The sequence below is a fragment of the Platalea leucorodia genome, assembly GCF_965183815.1.
Source record: "Platalea leucorodia genome assembly, chromosome: 2".
Taxonomy (NCBI): Eukaryota; Metazoa; Chordata; class Aves; order Pelecaniformes; family Threskiornithidae; genus Platalea; species Platalea leucorodia.
This window is the reverse complement of record NC_138824.1, coordinates 98,073,455-98,097,217: the sequence shown is the minus strand read 5'-3', so window position 1 is coordinate 98,097,217 and position 23,763 is coordinate 98,073,455. Positions and strand designations below refer to the sequence as shown.

Below are 23,763 nucleotides of genomic sequence, written 5' to 3'. Positions count from 1 at the left end.
TGCAATCATATCTGCAGCACCGAAGAAAGGAAAAGCCTTCTCAGCCCTGTGTCAGTTAAATACATTTTTAATACTGCTGCTAAAAAACAATAATACTTTGATTTTCCTTCTGAAAGCTTGCAAAGTTGCTGGCAGCTCCAGTAACTCTTCTGGTTTCTTTTGCCAGCTCTGCCAGTCTCTCATAAATCTGACTAGTCTCTTACACCTCTCTCCCGAGCTCATGTTCCTTGCCTCACATTTTGTCAGAATAAATCCCTATAATGTTACACAGTTTTTCCCCCTCCCTAAGTTTACACTCCTGCCTGAGCAGGCCCCTGTTGTGTTTTTTAATTAGATGGTATCCTTTGCAGAGAATGGGACTTTGAGGCAAAGAGGTGAAAAAAGGGTCACTGGTGATTTATTGCATGTATCAGGGCTGAGCTAGCTGGTAACTGCAAGACAATAAACCTGAATAATTAGTTTTGTAGGGAACATTGGAAGATTTGGTACTCCAAAGCAGGTGAAAACAGAAAGGAATCTGAATCATTATCTTAATCTTATTGAAACCTTTCAGGAAGTGTAAAAACAGATCATCTGTCAAGAATTCCCATGTCATTATTACTGGTAAGGAAAGACATAATTCAAGAGCAGCCTCTAAGATGGTTTCCTCTTTCTCTTTTTGGATGACCTAGAACTATGGAGTACAAAACTGTAAACTAAGGTGTTGCTTTAGAGACTAGTCTTTCAATTTTAAATTTTCTAAAATATTTGCATGTCAGCTATCTTGGACTTGCTTCAGGGAGGCTGGTTGGCTCATACGTATTTTTCATATAAAGTCGCATCAGCATCAGGAGCACATACTTTGTGAAATTCAATGGTTAGGGAAAGATGATGGAGAAATAAAGTTTGGGTAGCACCCTTCGTCTGCCTTGTTACTGGTGGCTAATTACCGCGTGACTAAAGCAGTATTATTTGTTATCATCGGAGCATCTAAAAACACAGTCTTGTGGACTAAAAAAAGCACAGCTCTGGAATGATGATACTGACAGCTCTTCTAGGGAGCTGTTTACCAGCAGGTCCCACATAACCCTACAGAGGAGGCAGCTTTAGGGAAGGAGAGTTCCTGGCAGCCCTGTAACAAGCATCCTGTGCAGCCTGGGGAAAACCGTTCAACCTTTCTGTGCCTGGAGAACCCATAGCTCTTGGCAATTATGCACAGCTTACTTCCAGAAGGAGAATAATCACATTTCTCAGTTCAGAAAAACAGGAAAATCAAAAATATATAGCTCAATAAATTGTCACTTTCATAGTTCAGAAGGAAAACTTTAAAAGATGGTAAGAGCCAAAATCCATAAATCCATAGGTAACAAAAAGAAGGAGTTCAGTCTTCCGTACTGAACTGGGCTGTGCAAAGGCAAAGCCAGGAAAGGTTTAGCAGGTAAGTGCTGTGGGACACCGGCTGGCCCCGCTGCCTCAGATAATGGGAGCAGCTCTGTTCCTGTGACTGTCAACAGCAAAACCCACGTGCAGACCATGGGCTTGAAATTGTTGCTGCATCACCAACTCGTTACAGGCGTGTAAGTGAGATCACTCATACTTTTAGAGCTCGAAAGGCCATGTGCGTGAAATTCTGGTGCTGTAGAAGGCCAAAGGAGCTTTGTCACTGACTTTAGCTTGACCAAAGCTTCATTTGCTAAAGCAAGAGTTATGCTGGCAGCTCTCCTACAATCTTACTATCTGGTCCTCATGCAAGCTAAAAGGGAGGTGCTAAATTAGAACTAAATATTAAAAAAATTAATTCTTTTCTGTTTATATGTAATAAAAACAAAAACAAAAATCTCACAAGGTCCTTAATATTGCCTAATACTATGCATATCCTCAATTCATGACTAATGCATTTTAATTCATTCACAGGGTATGCTTTAAACAATTCAGTGCTACATTATGTGCTGTACTTGAGATGTTCAAAATTGTTTGTTCTCTTCAGTATCCCTCACCCAAGAAGCTAATGAAAAATTCAGTCATGATGGTATTGTTTATGACATGCATAGCTGTGACACATGATAATTTCACAATCATTTCAAGACACCATGTGGTTTCTTTTGACATTTTGTGACAGGCTGTGTTATCAAGCACAATTGTTTGCACAGGAAACAACTGTAACACGTGGTCGTTGGGACATTATGTTATCTCCTGATAATGATGTCATTAACATGTGTATACTATAATTAATGACTACAAGAGAGATTCATTTGAGTAAGGCTTATGAATCCATTTCATCTAAAAAGGGAAAGAAAACCTATAATCATTTGGGCTCAGATCCTGAAAGCTACTTACTTGCAACCTGCTGCAGCTACACTGGGTGACCCATTAATTGAGGCATATTAACTGAGAAGCATTTATTTCTCAGTTATATTACAGAAGCTTGGATTAGAATCATTATCATAATGATTGTTCTCATAGAGATCAATGAGAGAAACAGGAACCTAGCAGTGCTCCAAAACCCTTTGTCACCCTATCTTCTACCAACGGTAGCCAGGAAACAATTACAGTACATCAGTCTACGTAGCTAAGATAATGAAACTGAAGACATGTAGGCAGCAAACCCACTGCAGTTAATGCCACCCCCCCCTTTTCTTCTATAAGCCGTAAGACAGAAAAACACACTTCTTACATCCTTGTCTGTGTGCCATATAGAAAGCAAACTGTCTTAAAGGCAGTTCAGACACATGAAGCTTTCTTATATAAGTTTAATAGTTTCTACCCCTCGCTGTTATAATGGGCATCCTCTTGACCAGGTAAAATATCGTCTATTTTTGTCATCATATTTTTGCCAATATATTTGACGGTTCGATGTCCTGATGTTAGTCATACCATGGTTTTAGTTTAATGTCTGTTGTGCTTTCACTGTAAACTCAATTCTGCTTTTCACTGCTTATAGCTTCCTGAAAAGAGATATATTTAGACCCCCAAAATTTGTTTTCACTCCTCTCCCTTAGGGATAGCAAAATCCCACAGAGACTTTTTTTGTTTTATTCGAATTTTTCAGAAGGCTGTGTTTGGGCACACAAAATGCTTTCATGGAGATATTTGCATTCAGAAACAGCCACAAAAAAATAGCTGAGAGTGAATGAAATTCCCAACCTGTCACAGACATAGTCCTCAGGAAATCTGCCTATGATGTGTCTAAAGAGATTAGAACGAGACTGGATCCCTGTGAACACATTTGAAAATAGACTGCTTGCAGAAGCTACAACCAATGAAGGCTGTATCAGCCTGAGTCCTCCAGATAGATTAAAACAGGACAGGAGGGAGACAGGGAACTGTGAGCAGACCTGATCCTCCCAGCAGCCCCCAAAGCACAAATTTTGAATGAGGTTCAAAGATGCATGAAGCACTAGCTAAGCTTTTCCAGAAATGGGGTGGTGGGATATGTTCCCGCAAAACAAAATCAACAGACTGTTTTTTTGAGAGATACCACTGCCTTCTGTTGGTTCTTTCTCTCTTGTGGCACTGGAGGAGAGCAGTTTGGGAGACCCAAGCATACGTCTCCTGTCCAACTGCTTCATAACTACACAAGGTCAATCTCTGACTTTTCTATTGCCTCTTACATATTGTTTCTATAGAGTGAGTGTACGGATTATATGATTATATTGCATAAATAATAAACATATTTCTCCTGAAAATATTCAATGGAAACAATATGTCAAGTGGTGCTATGAAGTTACTTTTGTATTCATTATTTATATTTGTGTATGTGCATGCATATATATGTATATACGCAGAGAGAATGCCTGCATATATATGACTACAAGAGAAACACACAGTTAAAAATTTGTTCACTCTCATACTTTGACTAATCATGTTGGCCTTTTCCATACAAAGTCCTCTGTGGATTTACAAATGTGGATTTTTTTTCTCCCCTGACCTCCACGGGGACAGAAAAGTGGATTTCCAGTGTATTAAGAAAGAAAAGGAAAGAAAAGAAAAAAAATAAGATAATAAAATAATAAAAGATCTTTAAAGGAGCTGTATGAGTAAATCCAATTTAAAGCAAACAGGCAATTTTTTCTGGGTAAACATCACATGGTACACACAGAGCATGCCAGACTTAAAAACCATTACATGACTTGTACAAAGGCTCTGAAAAGTCCTCACTCTCACTTACTATCTTGCTGAAACATACAATGATGCAAACTGAATGGATACAGAGTCCATATCTTAAGCTTCTTTGGAGTACAAGAATTAAAGAAGCAACCCCCTCCAGATCATTATCTCAACAATGACAAATATGTCTGCCTAGGTATCCAATGGTACTTGGGGAAACTCCCCCACTAGCTTTATGGGGAGACGAAAAAAAGAGCACAGACACACACACACACACACACACACACACACACTTGAACCGGTTAGATGGTTTATAACACTTCATATAGTATGACTCTCCCTTTTCCATTTTCTGGGCATGAAAGCAAGTTACTCTGGTGTAAAACTATAACTCCTTGAGGTCACTCGCATTTCAGCATATATGTACAGTTCCCTGGCTTAGCTTACATCACACTGGATGAGAAACAGGTTAATGTACTGGTAAGTCAAGCTGTCTTGGTATAAGCAAGATGGAGGTACATGATGTATCCTCTAAAAGTACTCTAACTCCTGTGTGTTCCAGGCAAAAGTATCCCTGGATGGCCTTAAGTTAAATCCCTAGTCCTTTCAAGCTCCTACATTTCACACACAGAGCTTACTCATTCAAACGCAGGAGCTGAAGTGAAATTTGTTTCAGGTTTATGCTTTGGGTTTCATCTGTCTGTTCATGTGTCCCATTTTTGAAAGTAATTTTAATTAAACTGCTCAACTCTTGCTCCAGAAAACATGTCCATGTGAGAGATTCATAGTAATACAGCTAAGTAATGTTACTATTAGAATATGCTAGAATAATCAGCAAAAGCAGAAATAATCTTGAATATGGACAAGATCTAAGGAACTTACTGGGAAGTTCCTAAGGAACTTACTGCTGCAGAAGACAGCATGGATACATATTGGTATATAAGCACATAGATACATATTGTATATAAGCACATAAACACACAGTTTAATTGTAACATCCAAAGAATTCACTGTGTATCAGCAAAGCCATGGTAACTGCCCAGATCCACATGCCTACCCCACAGAAAATGGGAGGGAATTCAACCTCCTTAATTGTTGAGTAATTACATTGCATATACCGCATGCCAGGCAGACACATGGACATCTACCACAGCTCAGCAGATGCCAAGCCACTGGCTCATCCATGCTCACTGGATTGTACATTTGAGCCCCTTCTTCCAGAAGGGAGGCTGGTTTATTCTGCTGCTGTACCTTAACAGGTGAAATAACTAGATAGCAATGGTTAAAAACAGATCACAGCCAAAGCAGAAGCCCTAGTCATCCTAGCCAAGCTAAACAGTAGATAGTGCCAGACTTACTCCTTCTGGCCAGGTTGTTCTCTCCTTTCTCAGTTTTTGAACACCTCTTTAAGTGTTTTGGGAGGTCTACTAGTTTCACACTGAAGGGTCCAAGACCAAAAAGGGATAGTGTTAATGCCTCTGTGCAATGAGTTATTCTGCTGGGAATGCTGAAACAAAGTAGATCCAGAAAAGCGAGGATCACTATAAGCAATCAAAACTCTGAAGTCCTCATTCACATCTGTCTCTCCACCAGTGAGTTCCCTGAAATAGGTCTGGGAACAGACACAGAGGCTACATGGAGTTAGGAAAATTCCTGAAGGCACCCAGGGTTGCTATGCACGCCTGCAACGGTCTTCCGCACCATTTAGGTGCATGCCCATTTTCCTTAAAAGCTAGGAACTTCACTTAACTATTATTTAAATCTTAGAGATGGGCATTTAGTAAGTGGTAATTGGATTTTCAACAACAATATGCAACACTTACGAAAAGTCTGTTCTTCCTTATTTCAGCTTGGCAAGTCACCACTTAAAAATCTGATAGCAGGATATTTTCCTTGCTGAAAGTATGAGTTTGTGGCTCCAAGTGCATGGCAAAGAGCCAACTTGTACCAGTTGTAAATGCAAGTTATGCTGCATTGCAAAGTAAGACAAAAATAGCAGAGCACTGCTTTCTTATGGAGCACTTACAGTAATAGGCACTCATTTTAAAAGCCAGTTTTGAGACAAGACCACAGAAGTGAAATCCTGCTGCAGTATTGTGTATGTACATGTGTGCAATTACCAAAATCAATGACTAGTAATTAAAAGTCAGGAAAAATAACCCTCTAACAGATGGTCTTTCTACTGCTCTGAAGAGTTGCAACAAAATGTACTTATGTAATGGCTCTGTTGAAGTATTCTGTTTTCTGTCTCTCTCTCTCGTTTTGTGGTCAGAAGTTTATACCAGCTAACTTTCAGAAAAGACATTAGATCCCTTGAAAACCTTTGCCCTTTGTGAGGAAACAGATGGAAATAAGAGAACAGGATTGTTTCTCAGGTACTTATCTCTCAATATGACAGGATTGTTTCTCAGGTACTTATCTCTCAATATGACATGTCTATTAGTAGAAAAATGTTCTTGTTAGGTCATTGATGATATGATTTAGGAGTTTATTTTAACTAATACAAGACAAGTTCAGAATAAGGAAACGGAACTGAGAGAACTTGCAGTGCTGACTGAAAGTCAGACTACTGACATCAACTGGTGTTTTACTACTCATTTCCAAACACTTACAACATTTGCTAGAGCTTGATTACATATACTTACAGAGTATGGCACATTATATACATGCACATACTTTTTCTTAAAAGTTTAAGCCAAATTTTAAAACAACAACAAAACCCCAAACCCAAACCAACTCCTAGCAACATATGTTTAAGTGCCTAAATAGCCATCTGCTTTGCTAAGCATCCTTCAGCATGCCACTGATTACATAAAAGACAATTGTATGCACACTATTTTTATAAATCAGGGTTCTGCTTTAGGAATGAAGAAACGGCTTTCAGAACATAATATTTAGGATGCATTTTTTGGAGAATATATCTTTAGGGATTAAATTTAATGCAAAAAATTTAACAGGAATTTAACACAGACAAGAAGAATTGTGTTTAACGAAGGCAGAATTCCCATCATGGCTCTACATTTTTTTTCTGCTAAAAAACTAGATGTGTAACTGTTTTTTGCTGCAAAGATTTGAAATCAGTCACCTCCATCTGAGCAGCCAAAGATAAATCATTTCATGTGTCTCTCTGAAAGCTTCATGACAGCTAAGTAAACAGCATAAGTACATTCAGGAAAACCCTATACTGTCTGACCACATCTGGATGGGTTTTGTTCCTTTTTGCATTCTTTCTCTTAGATGAGCATCAAACAACACATTTATGTGAGTGTCCACATGTTCATGCACATGTGCACACACAGATATTGGTAGCTGAGGCCATTAACTTACATAGATCAAACAGAGAAAGAGATTTCACTGGAGTTTTACAGCATAATGGCATCACATGATATTTTGCAAAAGTAAGTATAGAAGCATTCAGCAGAAGAAGTTTCAACTGTAAAAGCAGTGAGTTTAAACAAGAATGTCTTTGCCAATACCTGCCCACGGTGGGTCACTTCCTCGATCTCCTGAGAACACATCAGCTTGCACGAGGGAATATGTCAGGGTGAAGACTCACAGCTACCACAGCTAAAACAATTTCATAATAGTAATCAGATGGACCTACGTGTACCTGCACAGATGGCTCTGTTCTAATGTTTTGATAAATGCAGACAGAGGCCAACTTTCATAAACATCTAAATTCTTAATGGATACTGTTGCTTACTCTTTTGCAAAGTCAGCAGGAGGGTTTGCACATTTCTAAACAAGATAACAATTTTAATGGAAAATACCATTTCACAAGTGAAGAACTGTAGTTGGAACTATAGCATTTATTCCCTCCCTGAAGAATAATTTCTCCTTTCTGGAGTAGCTTGTGTGTTCACCTACATTCATACAGTTACATGACATTGCTTTCCCAGAGGCTACCAGGAATTTGCCAGATGGAAGCTAAGTACTGAATAACAATGATAGAGAAGGTAAAATGAATGTCACAAAGATGTACCTACTGCCCAGACAACACAGTTCCTACATGATCAAGTATTCTAACTCGGTATGGAAAAGAAAACAAAAAGTGAAGACTAATTATTCTGTGGCCTGATGGAGACAGTTAAAAAAAAAATTGCATTGGGTTAGATTAATCATAAGTAATTAGGCCAACAGTAAGAGCTCATTCTTTCATTAGCTCCTGGTTTGACAGACCAAATCGATTCATTCCTTAACCCTGCAGGATCCTAATAAGATTTATCTAAAAATGGAGCCATGCTTCTTTAGTTATCTATACCATAAGGACACTCAGAAATCAATTGTTGTGGCCATAAGTGGACACTTCCTTTTTTTCCTAGGAAACATAAAAGCGGCAGATTAAGATATGTTCAAGAATCACATACCAAGAAAATATCTGAATGAACAATGTGGATGGGAGTTCACATGCTGATGCAGAGGTTGAATCTTAATAGTTAGGAACACAATCCAAGGTGAAGGAAACCAGTTTCCCACAAAGCAAATACATCTAGACTGCGAAAGAAAATCTGCATTTGCAAATCCTTCCTTCTGATTATACCTGACATGCACGGCAGAAAGGGGTATAGGAAGCAATGCCTTGATTTCTCCAGTATACAGTGTCTTCAGCTTGTAGACAGCTCTTCTCCCTACCTTGCATTTTCTGTTCTTCTGTATGCTTCCCAGATGTAAATTTAATTTTTGTTTTTATGCTTATTATCACAGAATCTATAGGCAGCTTTTATACTGAGTACCATCGTAGGATTTTCAGGGGGTTATGAACAAAGCTACCATGTAATTCTTAAAAAACTATTTTGAAGAGAAAAAGAAAGTACCTCAAAAAATGACACTTTCTTTATATTTGAAGGGAAAATTTGCTTGCTTTAAAAAAAGCTTAAAATTGCACTGATGGAAGCAGTTGTAAAAGGTTGTCTTTGGCTAATAGTGACATTTGATTTTATATTTAAAAAGAAATAAACTCTTCTTATCCAAAGCATAAAATATTTGCATATAAACTACCTTTTTTACATTTTTCTTTTACTACAGGAGAATTATACAGAAAAATGTATGCAACTGATTTGGTGTCTGTGTCACTTGATACTCAAATGTATCAAAATGTACACATTTATTAAGGTATTGTAAATTTTTTTTTTAATGGCTCTTTCCTTTTTTTATGCAAAAGTTAGGTTTTTACATCAAATTAAAGCTAAACAATCAGCCATAAGAAATAAATAAACAAATAATTATAAAGGATCATAATGCAGGTCATATGACAGCATTCAGTAATAAAAAACAGTGAATAAGCTTTTGAAACATAGGTCTTGTGCTGAAAAAGACTGTGCTGAAAAGATTCAAAGTGCAGAAGAACCCCTGATACGTAAGAAGAAATATTGTCATTTAAGATTCTGTCCACTATCTTTATTGTTCGGAGAGCATTCTGCAAGTCTGAAACTCATATGAGAATAATAATGGGGAGCTGTGAAGTGGAGAGATAGGAGAATGAATGTGGGATGGAAAAGGATTTTAAAAAGAAAAGAGGAAGTCATGGTAAAGATGTGAGATTTGCAGAACGGCGACAGCAAGGAAGAGGAAGAAGCACCACTGGGTGTGAAGGGAAAACTATGTGAGACATGAGAATACTGTCCTCTTTGAGCCTGAGGCTTTGTCCTGCTGGAACATGGTTACTTTGTAAATGAGAGATACCTTAAAGCTGGCATGATGAGACACAGAGAAAAGAGATGAGGGGAAAGGAAAAGGGAAAGGAAAAGAGAAGGGGAAAAACATGGTACTATAACGGCTAGCTTTTCTGAAGTGGAAATAGTCATGTGTACTGCACATACCTGCTAAATTAATTTACATCCCACTATTGCTTTACAATGCTCTCTTGATTTAAGTTTATTTGATCTTTGTTAGTGAGATGTAGTCACAACTCTTGATGACATTGCAGATATAAAAATAAGCGACAATAGATCATGCATGCACTTCCTCCACTAGAAGCCAACATTAAACTCAGCAAACACACTCCATACAGCCCCCACCCTACAAATGAAACTAATATATTCACAGCAGCATCTACATTTTAAAATATTACTCAGGAAAATTATTTGGCTTAACAAAACAGAAGCATGAAAATAAAGGGAGTTATATACACTATAAGTATTAAATGACCCTTAAGGTAAATATTCAAGAAAAATTATACTGTATGTGCTGCATTTGAAATCAATTTGACTCTAGATAAACCAGTAAACATCACTACTGAATCATGGGCATGGTTAGTGTTTAGTCATTACTCCTCTACCACATGGATTAAAAGAAAAAAGGGAATAACCTATCAGAACAATGTCTTAACACTACTTGTATTAAGACACAGTTTTGCATAGCTGGCTTTGAGATTTAGAACCATTTCATAATTTTCATAGTTTACTATTTTAAGAAAACATTAGAAAAAAATTAAAATAATCTTTTTCATTTAAGCGTGGTGTGTTCTGGTGAGAATTTCTGAGATAAATGTTCAAATTTAATTACCATGTCTACTCATTTCTCTCCCATCACTTCAATCCCAGTTCCAGATTCATGCGGTAAAAGTCACCACAGCCTCACATCATGCCATCACATCAAGCTCCAGCCACTTAGTGCTCCACTGCTGTGCTTCTGAATACAATGCTCTGAGTGTGCCTTGCAAAGCTGTTCCACCCGAAGGAGCCATCTGAGCAGCTGTGGGTTGAGCCGTAACTTGCACCTTTGGATAGTCTCTGACCGCTCTCCCAAATGAGGATTAGAGTCGGCACAGAGCCCAGGAGGTGCAAAGTGGTAGAGCTAGGAGCAGGGCACTCAACCTCTTTGCCGCCAGAGGTGGAAAGGAAGACAACAATGAACACCAGAGTTTTGAGGATGTTCCACCTGTCCTATCAGAGTGAAGTAGGAGTAATGTTTACTAAACTAAACCTGGTAGATGAGTAATGAGTAACTCCAAGATGAGTAATCCTGAAATTCAGGCTGTCAGGTGTCCTTGCTTACTGGCATATATTTTCCTTAAAACCTGATTAAGACATACTGTGTTCCAGAAGGGTATGCATTCACATTTCCTGTGAAGGCAAGCCTAAATCTGAAGAGTTATGTTTTAAATCCTCTTTCAAGAAAACAACTTTCCAAATTATCAGTAAGAATAATTTCCCGAATATTTTCTCCCAGATAAGAGCCTTTCAGGGTTACTATTTATTTTATTATAGCACAGTAGGGTTTGCAGTATTGTGTGAAATACAGTACACCAAATTTTTGGGCATGCTTTCTCTATGAAGGTTATTATGAATGAATTATCTATCTAGCTTGTATCAATAACTGCAACAACAGCATCTCAGCTGGAGGAGGAGAGCAGAGGGTACTTTATTTTCAAATCTTCTTTCAGCAGTGTTCAGAGACATAGGAGCTGTAATCCTTGATCTGAAATGATCTCTGTTGCTCAGAATTCTACTGACCACAGCTAGCCAAACCTGGACATGGCAATGTGAGAGCCATGTAAAACCTTCTTTGAATAAACTAGAAATTTAACAGGACACAAGAGGTATTAAGATTGAGAAAGGAGGACACACTGTTAAAATATCTGTGGTTTGGCTGTGTTTAAGTATTACTGATATGTTCAGTAAAGGGAGAAAATAAAACAACAGCTTGAGTAGGTACCTTGTGAATCCTCTCTCTTACAAGGCTTTCTAGAAAAGTGAAGATGTGAAGGTATTCAGAAGATGAGATCAGGACGACTTTGTTAAACTGGTTATTTTTCAGGAAAGCCTCGATATTCTGTATCCACTGTGAAAATTTCAATAGAAAGAAAACTGAAAAGAAACCTCACCCATGCTTCCCTTTGAATGTTGCTATTTGGGCAACATAAAGCTGAGAGAGACAACTAGTCTGAAAAAAAAACCCATAAATACGATACTGTTGATACAAATGAAAAGGATGCAGCAGAACCTATCTGCACTTTCTAGCTAGCTAGCTAGCTGGAGAGAAATCTGTTTCACCCTCCTGATAGAAACATTGCTGTGCAGCCAGCCTTGAAGAAAAGAAAAAGGGCTGCTGTAGTCTTTTTCTCCTTGCACCCAATCAGAAAAATATTTTTTTTTAAAAAAAGAGGTAAGTCCTTACCTCCCCTCTTTTCCTTAAATGAGAGTATTGCAAAGATTTGCATGCAAAAGCACTTGGGTATTTGTACTGCAGTACATCTGGCAATTATCTTACAAGAGAAAGCATTCGTTTTAGCCAATTGCCACAGGCTTGGCATTACTGAGAGAAGTGGAAAGCATTTGAATGCACAGAAGAAAAGGGATATTCCAGCTTTCTACCAGCTACCTTGAACATAGTTCACGTTTAATTTCACCCTGTTGCCACAGGCACTGTGTTGTTATGACAGCTGATCTGCCATTGAATAGCTGTAAAGGAAAATCAACAAAGGATCGCTTCAGTGATTTTCAGTGCAATTTATTGGAGCTTGTATCTTGCGGCTGCTGCCACCTGTCGGGGTAATGACACATGATGGGTGATTAAAGTGCAAGTCCCTAAATCAAAGCTGTGCCAACGGTCTGAAGAGGCAGAAAACAGCATTCAGACCCTGTTCATTTCTCATAGTGGGAGGACCTCATTAGGAAAAAAATGGGCTGTTTTACTAACAAGAGAAAGTACTTGTGTCTAGGGAGAATTTTCATGTTTCCAAGATTTACCATAGCTTTCTTACAGCATCTTTTAGACTCTGCATTTAATGAAAATAAATAAGCAATTAAAACAGATAGAGTGTGTTACAATTCATCACCACTGACTTGGAATTTAAACTGAGCTGTACTGTAGTTCATTCACATCCTCATATTTAACACAGCTTTTGCCTTTGTTTGCCAAGAAATAGGTGGTAAAAGAAAGAGCTGCCTGTCATGAGGGTAAGGGCAAAGGTAGGCAAGGGCACCTCGCCAGCTCATGAGAAAGACACTTTGGGATACAAGAGTAATATCATTTCACCAAAATTATTTTTGGTTTTCTTTCACTTTACTTTCTGAGTAGATATACAAGTAATCCAGCCAGAGATTTTTACCAATTTTGGCCAAATTTGTCCATTGGACAAAAATGCACTCTACCCGAGATAACTGCAAAATAGTATGAAGAAGTAAATAATTGAAAAAGCCCTTTGTTTAAAGACAGCGGAACGTCAGGAGAAGAGAAGAGTAAAACAGAGTACACAATCAGACCAGGGGACTTTGTTTTGTTTTGCCACAGAAAACACTATTTACAGACCATGGGACTGTGAAAAATGGCACAAGGACAGATTCAGAAATATCAAAATAACGAGGCTCAGGTGAATTTGATGTAGTATCATTGCTGTTCTTCCTATCAGCATTTTTTGAAGGTGTTAGAGATGGTGATTTTTATCTTCCTTTACAACATAGCATGGATAACCTATCTTTGCAAATGCAGAACAGGCAATGCCACCCTTACTGGCATCTTGTGGGATATATGAATTTTTAATGAGAAACTGGACATAAACAAAAGGATAGTCTCTATGTATAAATGCTATTCTTTTCATACACAAGGAAAAGTAGCCATTGGACATTCTCGACATTCCTATATTCTCAACAAGGAATTATTTTCCTAAAGACTAAAATGAGCATTTAGAGGCACCCTAGTGAGCAAAGCCCAGCGAGTGCTCCATCACAGCTTGCTGGCTTTACTGCAGGTGTTGCAGCAAAGCAAACTCATCTGACTGGCCACATGGGAAGTGTGCCTTTATCCTGCCCAGATAAAGTTTCATGGAGGAAGCCAGGCATAGACCTCTATCCATTTTAATAAACAAATGCTACAGTGCCTCAGCCATACAGTGGAATAACTTTTAGCTAGCAGTGCAGGAAAGAGCTTCACTAGATTAGAATCCATTTTCATAGGCACCTTTTGGGCTTGTTTGTGTTTATAACTACTATTATCTTTTATTTCTTTTGCAGTAGTAGGTAGTTACGTGATCGGGGCCAGATTGTTCCACGAGTTGTCTGAAGATGGAAAAAAAACAAGTCTTGCCTGGAAGAGGTCATAGTCAATGTGGACAAGTGGCACTAAAGGAGGCAGAGGCAGCGGAGGCATAGGGTGGTGAATTACCACAGCCAAGACCCAGGGTAGCTGCAGAAACAGGGCACTAGACTCACTTTTACACTGTGGCCGGGCTCCCTTTCCCAAACAGCCTCTTTTTCTGTTGTTCCATCAGCACTTGCCATAGATAATTTTAGAAGTTTTTTAAAAAAATGTTTAAGTGGTGAAACTTAGTGTTAAAAGTATTAGCTGGGATTAGTATGTTCCTGATGGAAGGAAGTGTGGGTCTGACTGACAGCTTTAGGTTTATGTATTAAACACATATAATGCAAATAGTTAAGAAGCATATTTGAGAGGAAAGTGAATGAAGCAATTCTGTTTTCTTGGTGAACAGGATTTGTTGGAAATGTTTTGGTGACCAGATTAAAACTTCTCAGTCTGCACACTGACACGAAAATAAGTGATGGATTTAGGAAGGGGCAGAGCTAACATGACTGCCTCCAACAGATTATTTACATAGGAACATACATAACTTAATGAAAGTTTGCTTTTCCGGAGGGAATTTTTTCACAATATCATTCTATCATGTTATATATAGCCCCTAAAGTGGAATTAGGAAGTGTGACGTTTATTCAAATGAAGGCAGGCAGGCAGTCCATTTTAAGTAGACATCTCTTCCCCTGTGACTTCCAGGCAACCTTTAAATAATTTTAGTTCCTCCCTTCATGTTAAAGGCTCATTATCTTTTATAGAAATTCTTTAGAAGTCTTCTCATCCCAAGCACCAGGAGTCATTTCTCAAGACAGCACTAGATTCCTTATTCCAGATCTCTCATAATTTTCTAATATTGTATGTCTTGGTGAATAAGGAATCTGAGAACTACTTATCCTTCGTTCAGAAGAAAAAAAATCACTGATCATGATTTTTATGTCTATTTATTGAAAAGGGAGGGAGAAAGATAATAGCTGCTAAGTGAAGATTCTATGCTTTCACAGCTGCCATTCTAGCCCTGTGGTTCCTGATTCAGCATTGACTCTGGCAGCTCTTTCTTTTCACATTTCTGTTAGCATTCCTGAAGCTTCTTTCTTTTCCTCTCATCTTTTTTCTTTGCACTCCCTCTTCATACAATCTACCTTCAACGAAGAAGCTGGATTAGCTTCTCTGATGTGAAGGTGTCTCACAACAAACACTGAGGCACTAAATAAATGTGTATCCGGAATTCCTACCATTTCCTTTTTACCATTAGGAGTCTTGTTAAGCAAGCCAAGTTGGTTTATAGCTTGAGCTGGCTTTTCACTAAGAAAAAGTCTGTCAATTTTAGAGGTAGCAAGTCATGGAGTATATTAAGTCAATGTTTATTCTGTCCACTCCTGAACTACCAAAACAAAAATTTGTCCACCCTCTTTTGACATCAAAGGTCAATAGCTTTTCTGTTTACATACAGGTGGCACCGAAAATTCTGGAAGAGTAAAGCATCCAGTCTCATTTAAGAGATTTGTCACAGGATCTATGAAAGGCAAAACCTCATCCAGCAATGTTACTAACAGAGTAAGTGGAAACTTTTATCAAATATGCAGGAGAAGAATCACCTGTACATAAGAGTTTTGTTGGTTTTTTTTTTAAGTTCACATTGATCCTATCAGTGGTTACCATCTGCATACATGAGGTATCTGTGGTACAAGGGACAGTTAAGAAGTGAAGGAGGCACCTGTAAAGGGACTGTTGCCGTGTCTTTCTTTCTGAGAAGCAGTCTAGTTCACAATCAGTGACTAAATCCATCTAAGCCACTTTTTTATCAGGTGATTTGAGCTACTTCTCACTGATAACCCACATATAGACTGAAGGAAGGTGGGAAGCCAATTTGTCACAAGGAAGCCACAACAAGATGTGTTGATGCTAATCTTTGTTTATGTTTCGGAAGACTGTTTCTTACCAACTTTGCCACCCAGAAACAACTGCCTGGACCAGGTCTCACCTTCTGCCTCTGAGTAAAGAAGGCATTTAGGGTAACCTTGTGGAGCAGGATCAACTAATTAAGAACACTGTGAATTTCATGAAGGAAGCCCAAGGTTTTTATCTAGTAGTAGGGATATACCTGAGGACTAAGGTCTAGAAACAGGCTTGTAGGGGAGAGGGAAAAGGAGCCAGAATAGCCAGAGAGAAAAACAAAACAACAAATGACAAGATACAGTACCAGAGAGAATGAATACGGGTCCAGGCCCTCACTTTGGAGTCACTCCACCTGACCAGCTGCAAGTATTAAGTGCCATAACCACACTACCAAACAGGTGATCCAGCTATATCTGAAGCCCACCATGGCACACTTCCCCAAAGCAGCTTGCCCTTAATGTGTGCTTGATTAAAGCTAAAGCTGTGCCTCTTCTACGCATGCACCAACACGCTAACGGCATTTGCTCTAACAGCTGTGCTGGGAGCAGTACGTGTGTTAGTGTGGAAGTGTGAGAGTGTACAGACGTGCTTGCCTGCTATCTCAGAGCCAGAGGGGATTTCATTAGATTCAAACAGCAACTGACTCTCCAGGGAAGCTCCTGCTCTTATTTGATAAGGGATGCTCTTTTATCACACATGAAACTGCATGCAGTGATCAGACAGGCAGTGTGCATAGCTGCCAACCAGAGGAAAGATGTTTTTCTGTAGCATCTTACAGGAGTGCATTGCTACTACAGTTGAAGGTTGGCCCAAAAATGGCCAGTTATGGAAGCCACAGAAGCTGGAACTTCTACTGATCCACAGAAAAATTATGCAATTAATATACTTGCTAGAGAGGTTGGGATATCACGTTATTTTTCAGAAGATGAAGCCACTACAGTAAATCAGAGTGGAGAGGACATCTGAGATACTGGGGCTTGTAAATCTAACAAAGTTGACACTCTTCCTTTAAAGGACTTAGTTATTCATTCTCTGACATTACAACAAACACACACCATCCCTAAACCTAAACATTAGTGGTCTGAAGTATAGGTCTCCAATGGAGAATAAGTTGGATTTTCCTTCCTTTCAGGGGAAAAAAAAAAAAAAAAAAAAAAAAAAGAGAAAAAAAAAATCTTTTTACTTTCAAGGGCAAACCTTTTTCAAGATAATTGACACCTCAGAACTTCAAAGCACTCAGTCAATCTTCAAAAATCCTACAAACATGAAAGTGCATGGCTTGGTGACCTCCTTCAATACTGGTCTAATAGGTCATCCAGGAACACTTGGCATGCTGAAGTGTCAATAGTCTCTTTTTTCTCTAGTGAGAAATGATATTGTCTCTACAGCTTTTTTTTTTTTCCCCCCATATTATTTCCTCTATATTCTCAGCTACGTTGATGCTTGAAGGAGTTATAACTAACATACACCTAAAAACTGGATTGCTTTTGTCTCTTGTGCCTAGAAAGTAGAGACAGGTTGAGGTTGCGTACACACTCCAGATTCAACAGAATTAGATGCATGCTCTGAAAGTTACTTGCCAGTGGCTAAGTCAAAATGACTACTGTGGTTTTATCTATAATATTTTATAGTATGTTATAGCATCTCCTGGTATCTGCTGTAATTGTACCTGTATTATCTATCTATAGTACCTTGAAAATTGACTAAGGGACTTCTTAATCCATATTTTCTTCAACTTCTGAGATTTGTAACAGTTGCTGTGGGTATTTCTCCTTTGTTATTGTTTTTTTTACCCTTGACCAAAGAATTTTCTTACTTCCCCTTCATTACTCAGCTGTAGCTCATAGGTATGATACAGATTTTTGAAATGACATGTTAATCCTTTTAATTTTTAAGTCCCCTTTTCTTCCTCTACTAAACAATGTTTATTATTAAGCATACTAACTTCCAGGTGCTACCACACCACATACCAACATTAGATTAAAACCAACAAAACCAACCTCTCCCCTCCCTCCAAACTAAGGATGCAGTAGGCAAGGCTTTTTCACTCAGTGGTAACATCTGGATCACAGAGAAGCGTTTTAGTTCTTACTTTTAACAGTGAGGTACATGGACTTGCTGACGTCTGCTCCCACATCATTGCTGACCTTGCAGAGGTAGTATCCACTGTCTTCTTCCAGCACATGTTTAATCAGCAAGGAGCCATTTGTGAGAAGCTGGATGCGACCGTTCAATGCAATTGGCTGGAACTGAGGAACCCCGGCACCTAAAGCAGGACACCCGCGGAAATAGGTTAGTTAGGAAGGAAAGCATCTCAGTTTTGTTTTTTTTAAATAAGGCAGAAACTATAGCTTCCTGTTCTTAGAGGCTCAATTCAATTAAAATACAAACGGATTCTGACATTGTCAGAAGAAATGAAATGGTTCTTTGCTAAAACTGGATTCATTAAATGGAAAGAAGAAAGACTTTTGGAATGCAATAGTAGCAATAATTTGCCCATGTTAAAGGTAAAAGGGCAAAAGGAGCATGAAGCAGGAGTGGAAGAAGCAGAAAGGGGGAGAGAGAAAATGAAGGAGATTTTCAGACCGCTCATGGGTAAAAAGGCACATTTGTTGTACATTTAGAGGCTGATAAATTATTGACAATTACAGCTGAACAGTCATACAAGTATGCATCCCTAATGCATACACCAAATGAATTTCTTATGACTAAGAGGGATGTCTGTTGTAGTAAACATGGCATACTCAAGGGACCCCTAGCACCTTGTTTACGAAACTCTGGGTAACGTGGAAAACCACATCAGTGACTGTGTTGCTTGTTTCCTCCTACAGCTTGACTGACTGATGACACATAAAATCTCTGTTCTGCCATGTTTGTAGCCAGTATTTGTTCAGACTGTTAAAAAAAAAAAAAAATACAAAGAAAGTAAGAAACAAAAAGCTCAGACCACTAATCAGGCATGAGTTGCCATGTTTGGTGGTAATGTAAAAATGGAAAGTCCGTAAAAAGACAGGAAGTCAAAGATTTCTCTATCAACTTCGGTTTTAAGAAAGAACCTACTTTTCCTTGGAAATAAGATACTGGGTGATTTAGGAAATAGGGAACAGAATATTGCCACACTCTCAGCATGCCGTACTGTCCAGAGGCCCACCACAAATTCAGGTTCTTCCAGCATTAGGGACTGTCTAAGTGTATATTAAGATATGGTTCTTGTAACAAAGGGTTTTACAACCTACTTTGGCAGCAGGAGACAGGATTTTTCAGGGAAATCATAAGGTAGTCTTCTTCAACGGAATTCTCTTATACCACTTCTGTACACGAAGTTAATATCTGTCAGCATTAATTACTATACGCAGTTGGCTGAGTCAGCCCAGGAGGAAATACAATGAATAAATACTATGGGGAACGATTTAGTATAAAATAGCAAGCTATAACAATCTATGAATACAACATCTAGAATATTAAAAAAGACCAGACATGCATATAAAAAATCCTTCTAGTCCTAGAAGAGTTTGCTTTGGGGAGCTACAGTTACGCTGAAGGTCTGGTGGCCAATCCTGTGAACTTAGAAATGATAAAGGGATAATATTTTCACAAAAATCAGTTGCCATTGTTGATTTTTCAACTATTTTAGTCACATGCATATCCCACTTCCCCCTTTGTCTATTTTTTTTTCTTTAATAAGCCATTTTTCCTGTCATTTAGTTAGAAGGTACATTTATGCTTCACTAACTCTCCCTGTCTGCAACCGATTGCCCAAGTAGACAGATACAAGCACTCACTTCCTGTATTTCTTCACATGAAAAATTCTGGGGACAATTTGGTGTTCACATAAGGGAAAGGGCTGATAGTTCTGAGGAGAGCTAAAACTGGGCAAAATATTGCATAACAGTTTGCAAAGGCTTCTTACTCTTCACGTGCTCTGCTGCTGCTATTACAGCCAAAGTCCTTCCTGAGCAGTGACAGCAGCTTATCACACACGACTGCATGGGTGAATCTGCAAGAGGACTACATGCTCATGAATCACAGAATCACAGACTGGTTGAGGTTGGAAGGGACCTCTGGAGGTCATGTGGTCCTAAGCTTTTGCTCCAGCAGGGCCACCTAAAGCTGGTTGCCCAGGACCATGTCCAGATGGTTTTTGAATATCTCCAAGGATGAGACTTCACAGCCTCTCTGGGGCAACCTGTGCTAGTCACCTTCACAGTAAAAAACTGTTTCCTTGTACTCAGACGGAGCCTCCTGTGTTTCAGTGTGAGTTCATTGCCTCTTTAAGTCTGAAGGACTTAAAACAACAGATTCTTGCTGATTATGTGGTGTCCGTATTGATCACTGTCATTATTCTTTAGAGACAGCAAGTCCATTTCCATTACCTGTCTATCCCGATGTACAAAAAAATGAACCCTCTTTTTCCATTTTTCACTGACATGAAAAGCCAGTGACACTAACTTGCTTGCAGGCGTACAGATGCCCTTTCTACTCTGTTGTGGTACCTACAGATGAGCTATGATCCGATTGCTTTACTCCTGCTGGCCTCACCTCAGTAATTATTTCAGAATTTGGCACAAACCTTGCTCGCAAACCAATTATATGATGTATCTCTTTAAAGGAAGATGTAGCATATATCCTATAGATCTATACAGCACCTTAGTTAGACTAGGTAATGAAATTGCAGTCATCCATTAGCAAAATACAGGCTTTTGTAAAAATATTAACTTTTTCACGTAGAGTTATTTTGGCCAGAAAATGAAACCACAGTTTGATGGCTTTGCCTACATCACGTATCTACTAAAACCTTCTTTGACTTAAAAACTTCAGATCCGTTAATGGAAAATCTTAAAAACAGTCACTTGATGGTAGAGTGTCACTAAAATCGAACACTATCCCTTTCTCCTTTATTAAGATGGGCTGCTTATCAATTCACCATTAATTACAACACAGCTAGCTTGGCTTGGCCTCCTCCTTCAGCACACAAACACAACAAAACAGAATTACTTCTTTGTGACCTATATTCATAAGTAAAAACCCACTCTTCTTGCTACAAACCAGAATTTATCAAAAAAAGAAAAAATAGTCTTTAATATGAACATTTCTCCCACCCTTTTTCTTCAAATATTATTTGGACTTAGATCCTAAGGAAACCAAAAATTACATGGAGCATTAAATAAGGATTTCTTCTCAACAGCACCTAGTTTTGCTTTTTAAAGAGTTAATTCATGTAGATTGGATATAGAGTTTGGAGAGTTTGTTTTCTTGCTAAAATCAGCCAGAAGACAACTGGCCAGAAGATGCAATCTAGCAGGCAGCACATTTTAATTAAAAAGCAGTCAATTTTCTTTGGTTACTGAGGGTCAAGTGGGGCCAGTTTTAATGCTCTCTTACACGAGAAGAAAATGTTAAAGCATTATGTAAAGCGCATACAGAATTACTGCTTACGCTAATGCTACCTGACCTTATTTCTTTGCTGAAAAGATATGATTGGCCATGTTATCATGGATTTTGAAGGGGGAAAAAAATCAGCCAAATGCTGTGGTGAACCTTGTTCTGAGGTTGTTTCAACTAAAGCAGTATCTCTTTTCTCTCAGCTGTCCATTTCATCACTTGCCCGCTGAGGCCATAGCTAACACAGGCACATATTCACAGCTGCAGGACATCTCTAAGGCAGACCAGAAGCCCATCTAGCTCAGCCTTATGTCTGTGACAATGGCCAGCACTACGTGCTTAGAGAAATGATAGAAGAACAGTATAAACATGACTGATACTTCCCTTATTGCACCCTGCCAGTCTCTGACAATATGAAGGTTAAACCAGTAACTTATAGGTGAGTAAGCTGTTACTAAACCAGAATTAATCTGTCCCCAGTGATCACAGGAGGAGTCCTACCTTTTGAGTACTTCCAGACAATGGTAGGAACAGGATAACCCTCTGCAGAACAGTTGAGAATTACAGCTTTTCCATAGATTCCATCCTGGTCGCTGGGCTGAACCACAAACCTAGGGGGCACTGCAGGAGGAAGCAAAAGGAGCCATGAGAATTTGTGCAACTTACCAGGTAGCTAAAAATGGCAGACCAGTCAAACAAGGAGGCATAACATTTCATAGTGGAAAGCAAAAATTAAAACCAGCTTTTTGACAATCCAGTAACATAGTAAAGTTGGTTTTATATTATTATTTACTTACTGTGCACAATCTCAATGTATTTCTTGCCAGGCACAACAAATGCACTGGTCTTGGTAGGATACAAAAATCAGTTAATAAGAATCTCTCCATAGGAGAGGTTATAAAATAGAGTAATAGATAAATCAAACTGTCATGGTCAGAAAATAAATGCTTTCTAACAAAAGGAGAGATTTGACAGGTGTCTAAGAACAACTGAAGTTTTCTGTGTTTGTTTTTTATAACAGTGAACTAGTAAACTAGTTTGAAAAAGAATTAAATTATGTAGTGTAAATAACTTTAAAAAATAACAGCTTTTAATACCAATCAAATCACCTCACATTAAAATGAGGGTGTTTGAACCATGAATTCTGATAGGACTTTTCTTTCCAAACAGTCATAGAAAGGTTCAACACAATTTGCTTGCACTAAATTGAAGAGGAAAAGCCTTACTGGAAGAGATGCATGTACATCAATATATACATATTATTAGACTTATTCTAAGGAAGTATAAAACCACTGCAATGAGTCTTCCAGACATAGGCAAGTATGTATATATTTATACATAAATAAAATAAGAGATGATCATCTCAAGGAGAGCTCTACATGTTCCAAATACAGATACACGGTGAAGAAAACAACTTGTGACAATGCTAGACCTACAGTTTACTATGAAGGCCTGATAAGGAATGTCAATGACTCAATAAAACCTGCAGATTTGACAAAAGTTTGAAAGAAAAGCTGAAAACTGTGAAGAATGGTGAAAGAGCCACAAAAGTTATTTAAAATTAAGGTGCTTAATGGTAGTATTAAAGTCAGTTAAAGTCACAGATTTTCATTGACCTCCTGTTCTTTGGTTCAGAGCATGAAGAAGTAAGTACCTCAAAAAAAAAGTAAATTATTTGTGCCTTTATCCCTCATGTTATTCTTTTTGTCATTTCTTACAGTGCTACAGAGAAAATGTAGTAAGGTGATTGAGCCTGTGATATTTTTTTTTTTCCCCTCTCAAATTGAGTACAGCAACACACTGTTGATCTAATGCAGTAAAGGACAAATCTAATGCAGTAAAGGACAAACCCTAATAGCTGCTTGCTTCCCTCGCCCCACCACAACGTATGCACATGGGCACGCACACACAACCCCATGGGTTCACAGCTCCACAGGTCCAGCCAGTGCTGAGTTTGCCTGAAAGTTGGAGGAGGGAGAACAGAGGGCCCAGCCATCCCTCCTCACTCTGACCTGACCCATCTTCCCAAACCCCCATCAGGCCCCACCACCTGCCTCTCCAGAAGTGCCAGAAACTAAGAAAGGAAGTATGGGAGAGGGCTGTAGCATGAGGAAATGTAAGGCATCACAGAAGAGGATCATCAGTACAGTGACTACTTGCCATGGGACTCAAAACAGCTTGTAATGGCCATGAATACAGTACTACTTATACATCAGAAAAACTGTACCACAGAAGCACAGCAGAAGCACCAATGATATAATATATTTAAAGTTTTTTCAGTATATACACTCTCATAGTTTATTCAAATAGCACTTCCCATTATACCAGAGAGTTTCAAGTTTTCCTTAATGAAAAACTTGAGCTGCTAGT

The 23,763-nt window shown here is 38.6% G+C and overlaps 1 protein-coding gene across 1 annotated transcript in view; it reads right to left on the bottom strand.

The window, feature by feature from the left end:
- Positions 1-23,763, bottom strand: part of DSCAM (DS cell adhesion molecule) — a gene marked incomplete at both ends in the record, with an annotated part of 474,219 nt that overhangs the window by 131,159 nt on the left and 319,297 nt on the right. The window contains 2 exons of the mRNA XM_082337939.1: positions 18,104-18,277; positions 21,895-22,014. Of these exons, the coding sequence (XP_082194065.1) occupies positions 18,104-18,277; positions 21,895-22,014 (294 nt within the window). The remainder of the gene's footprint in view (positions 1-18,103; positions 18,278-21,894; positions 22,015-23,763) is intronic.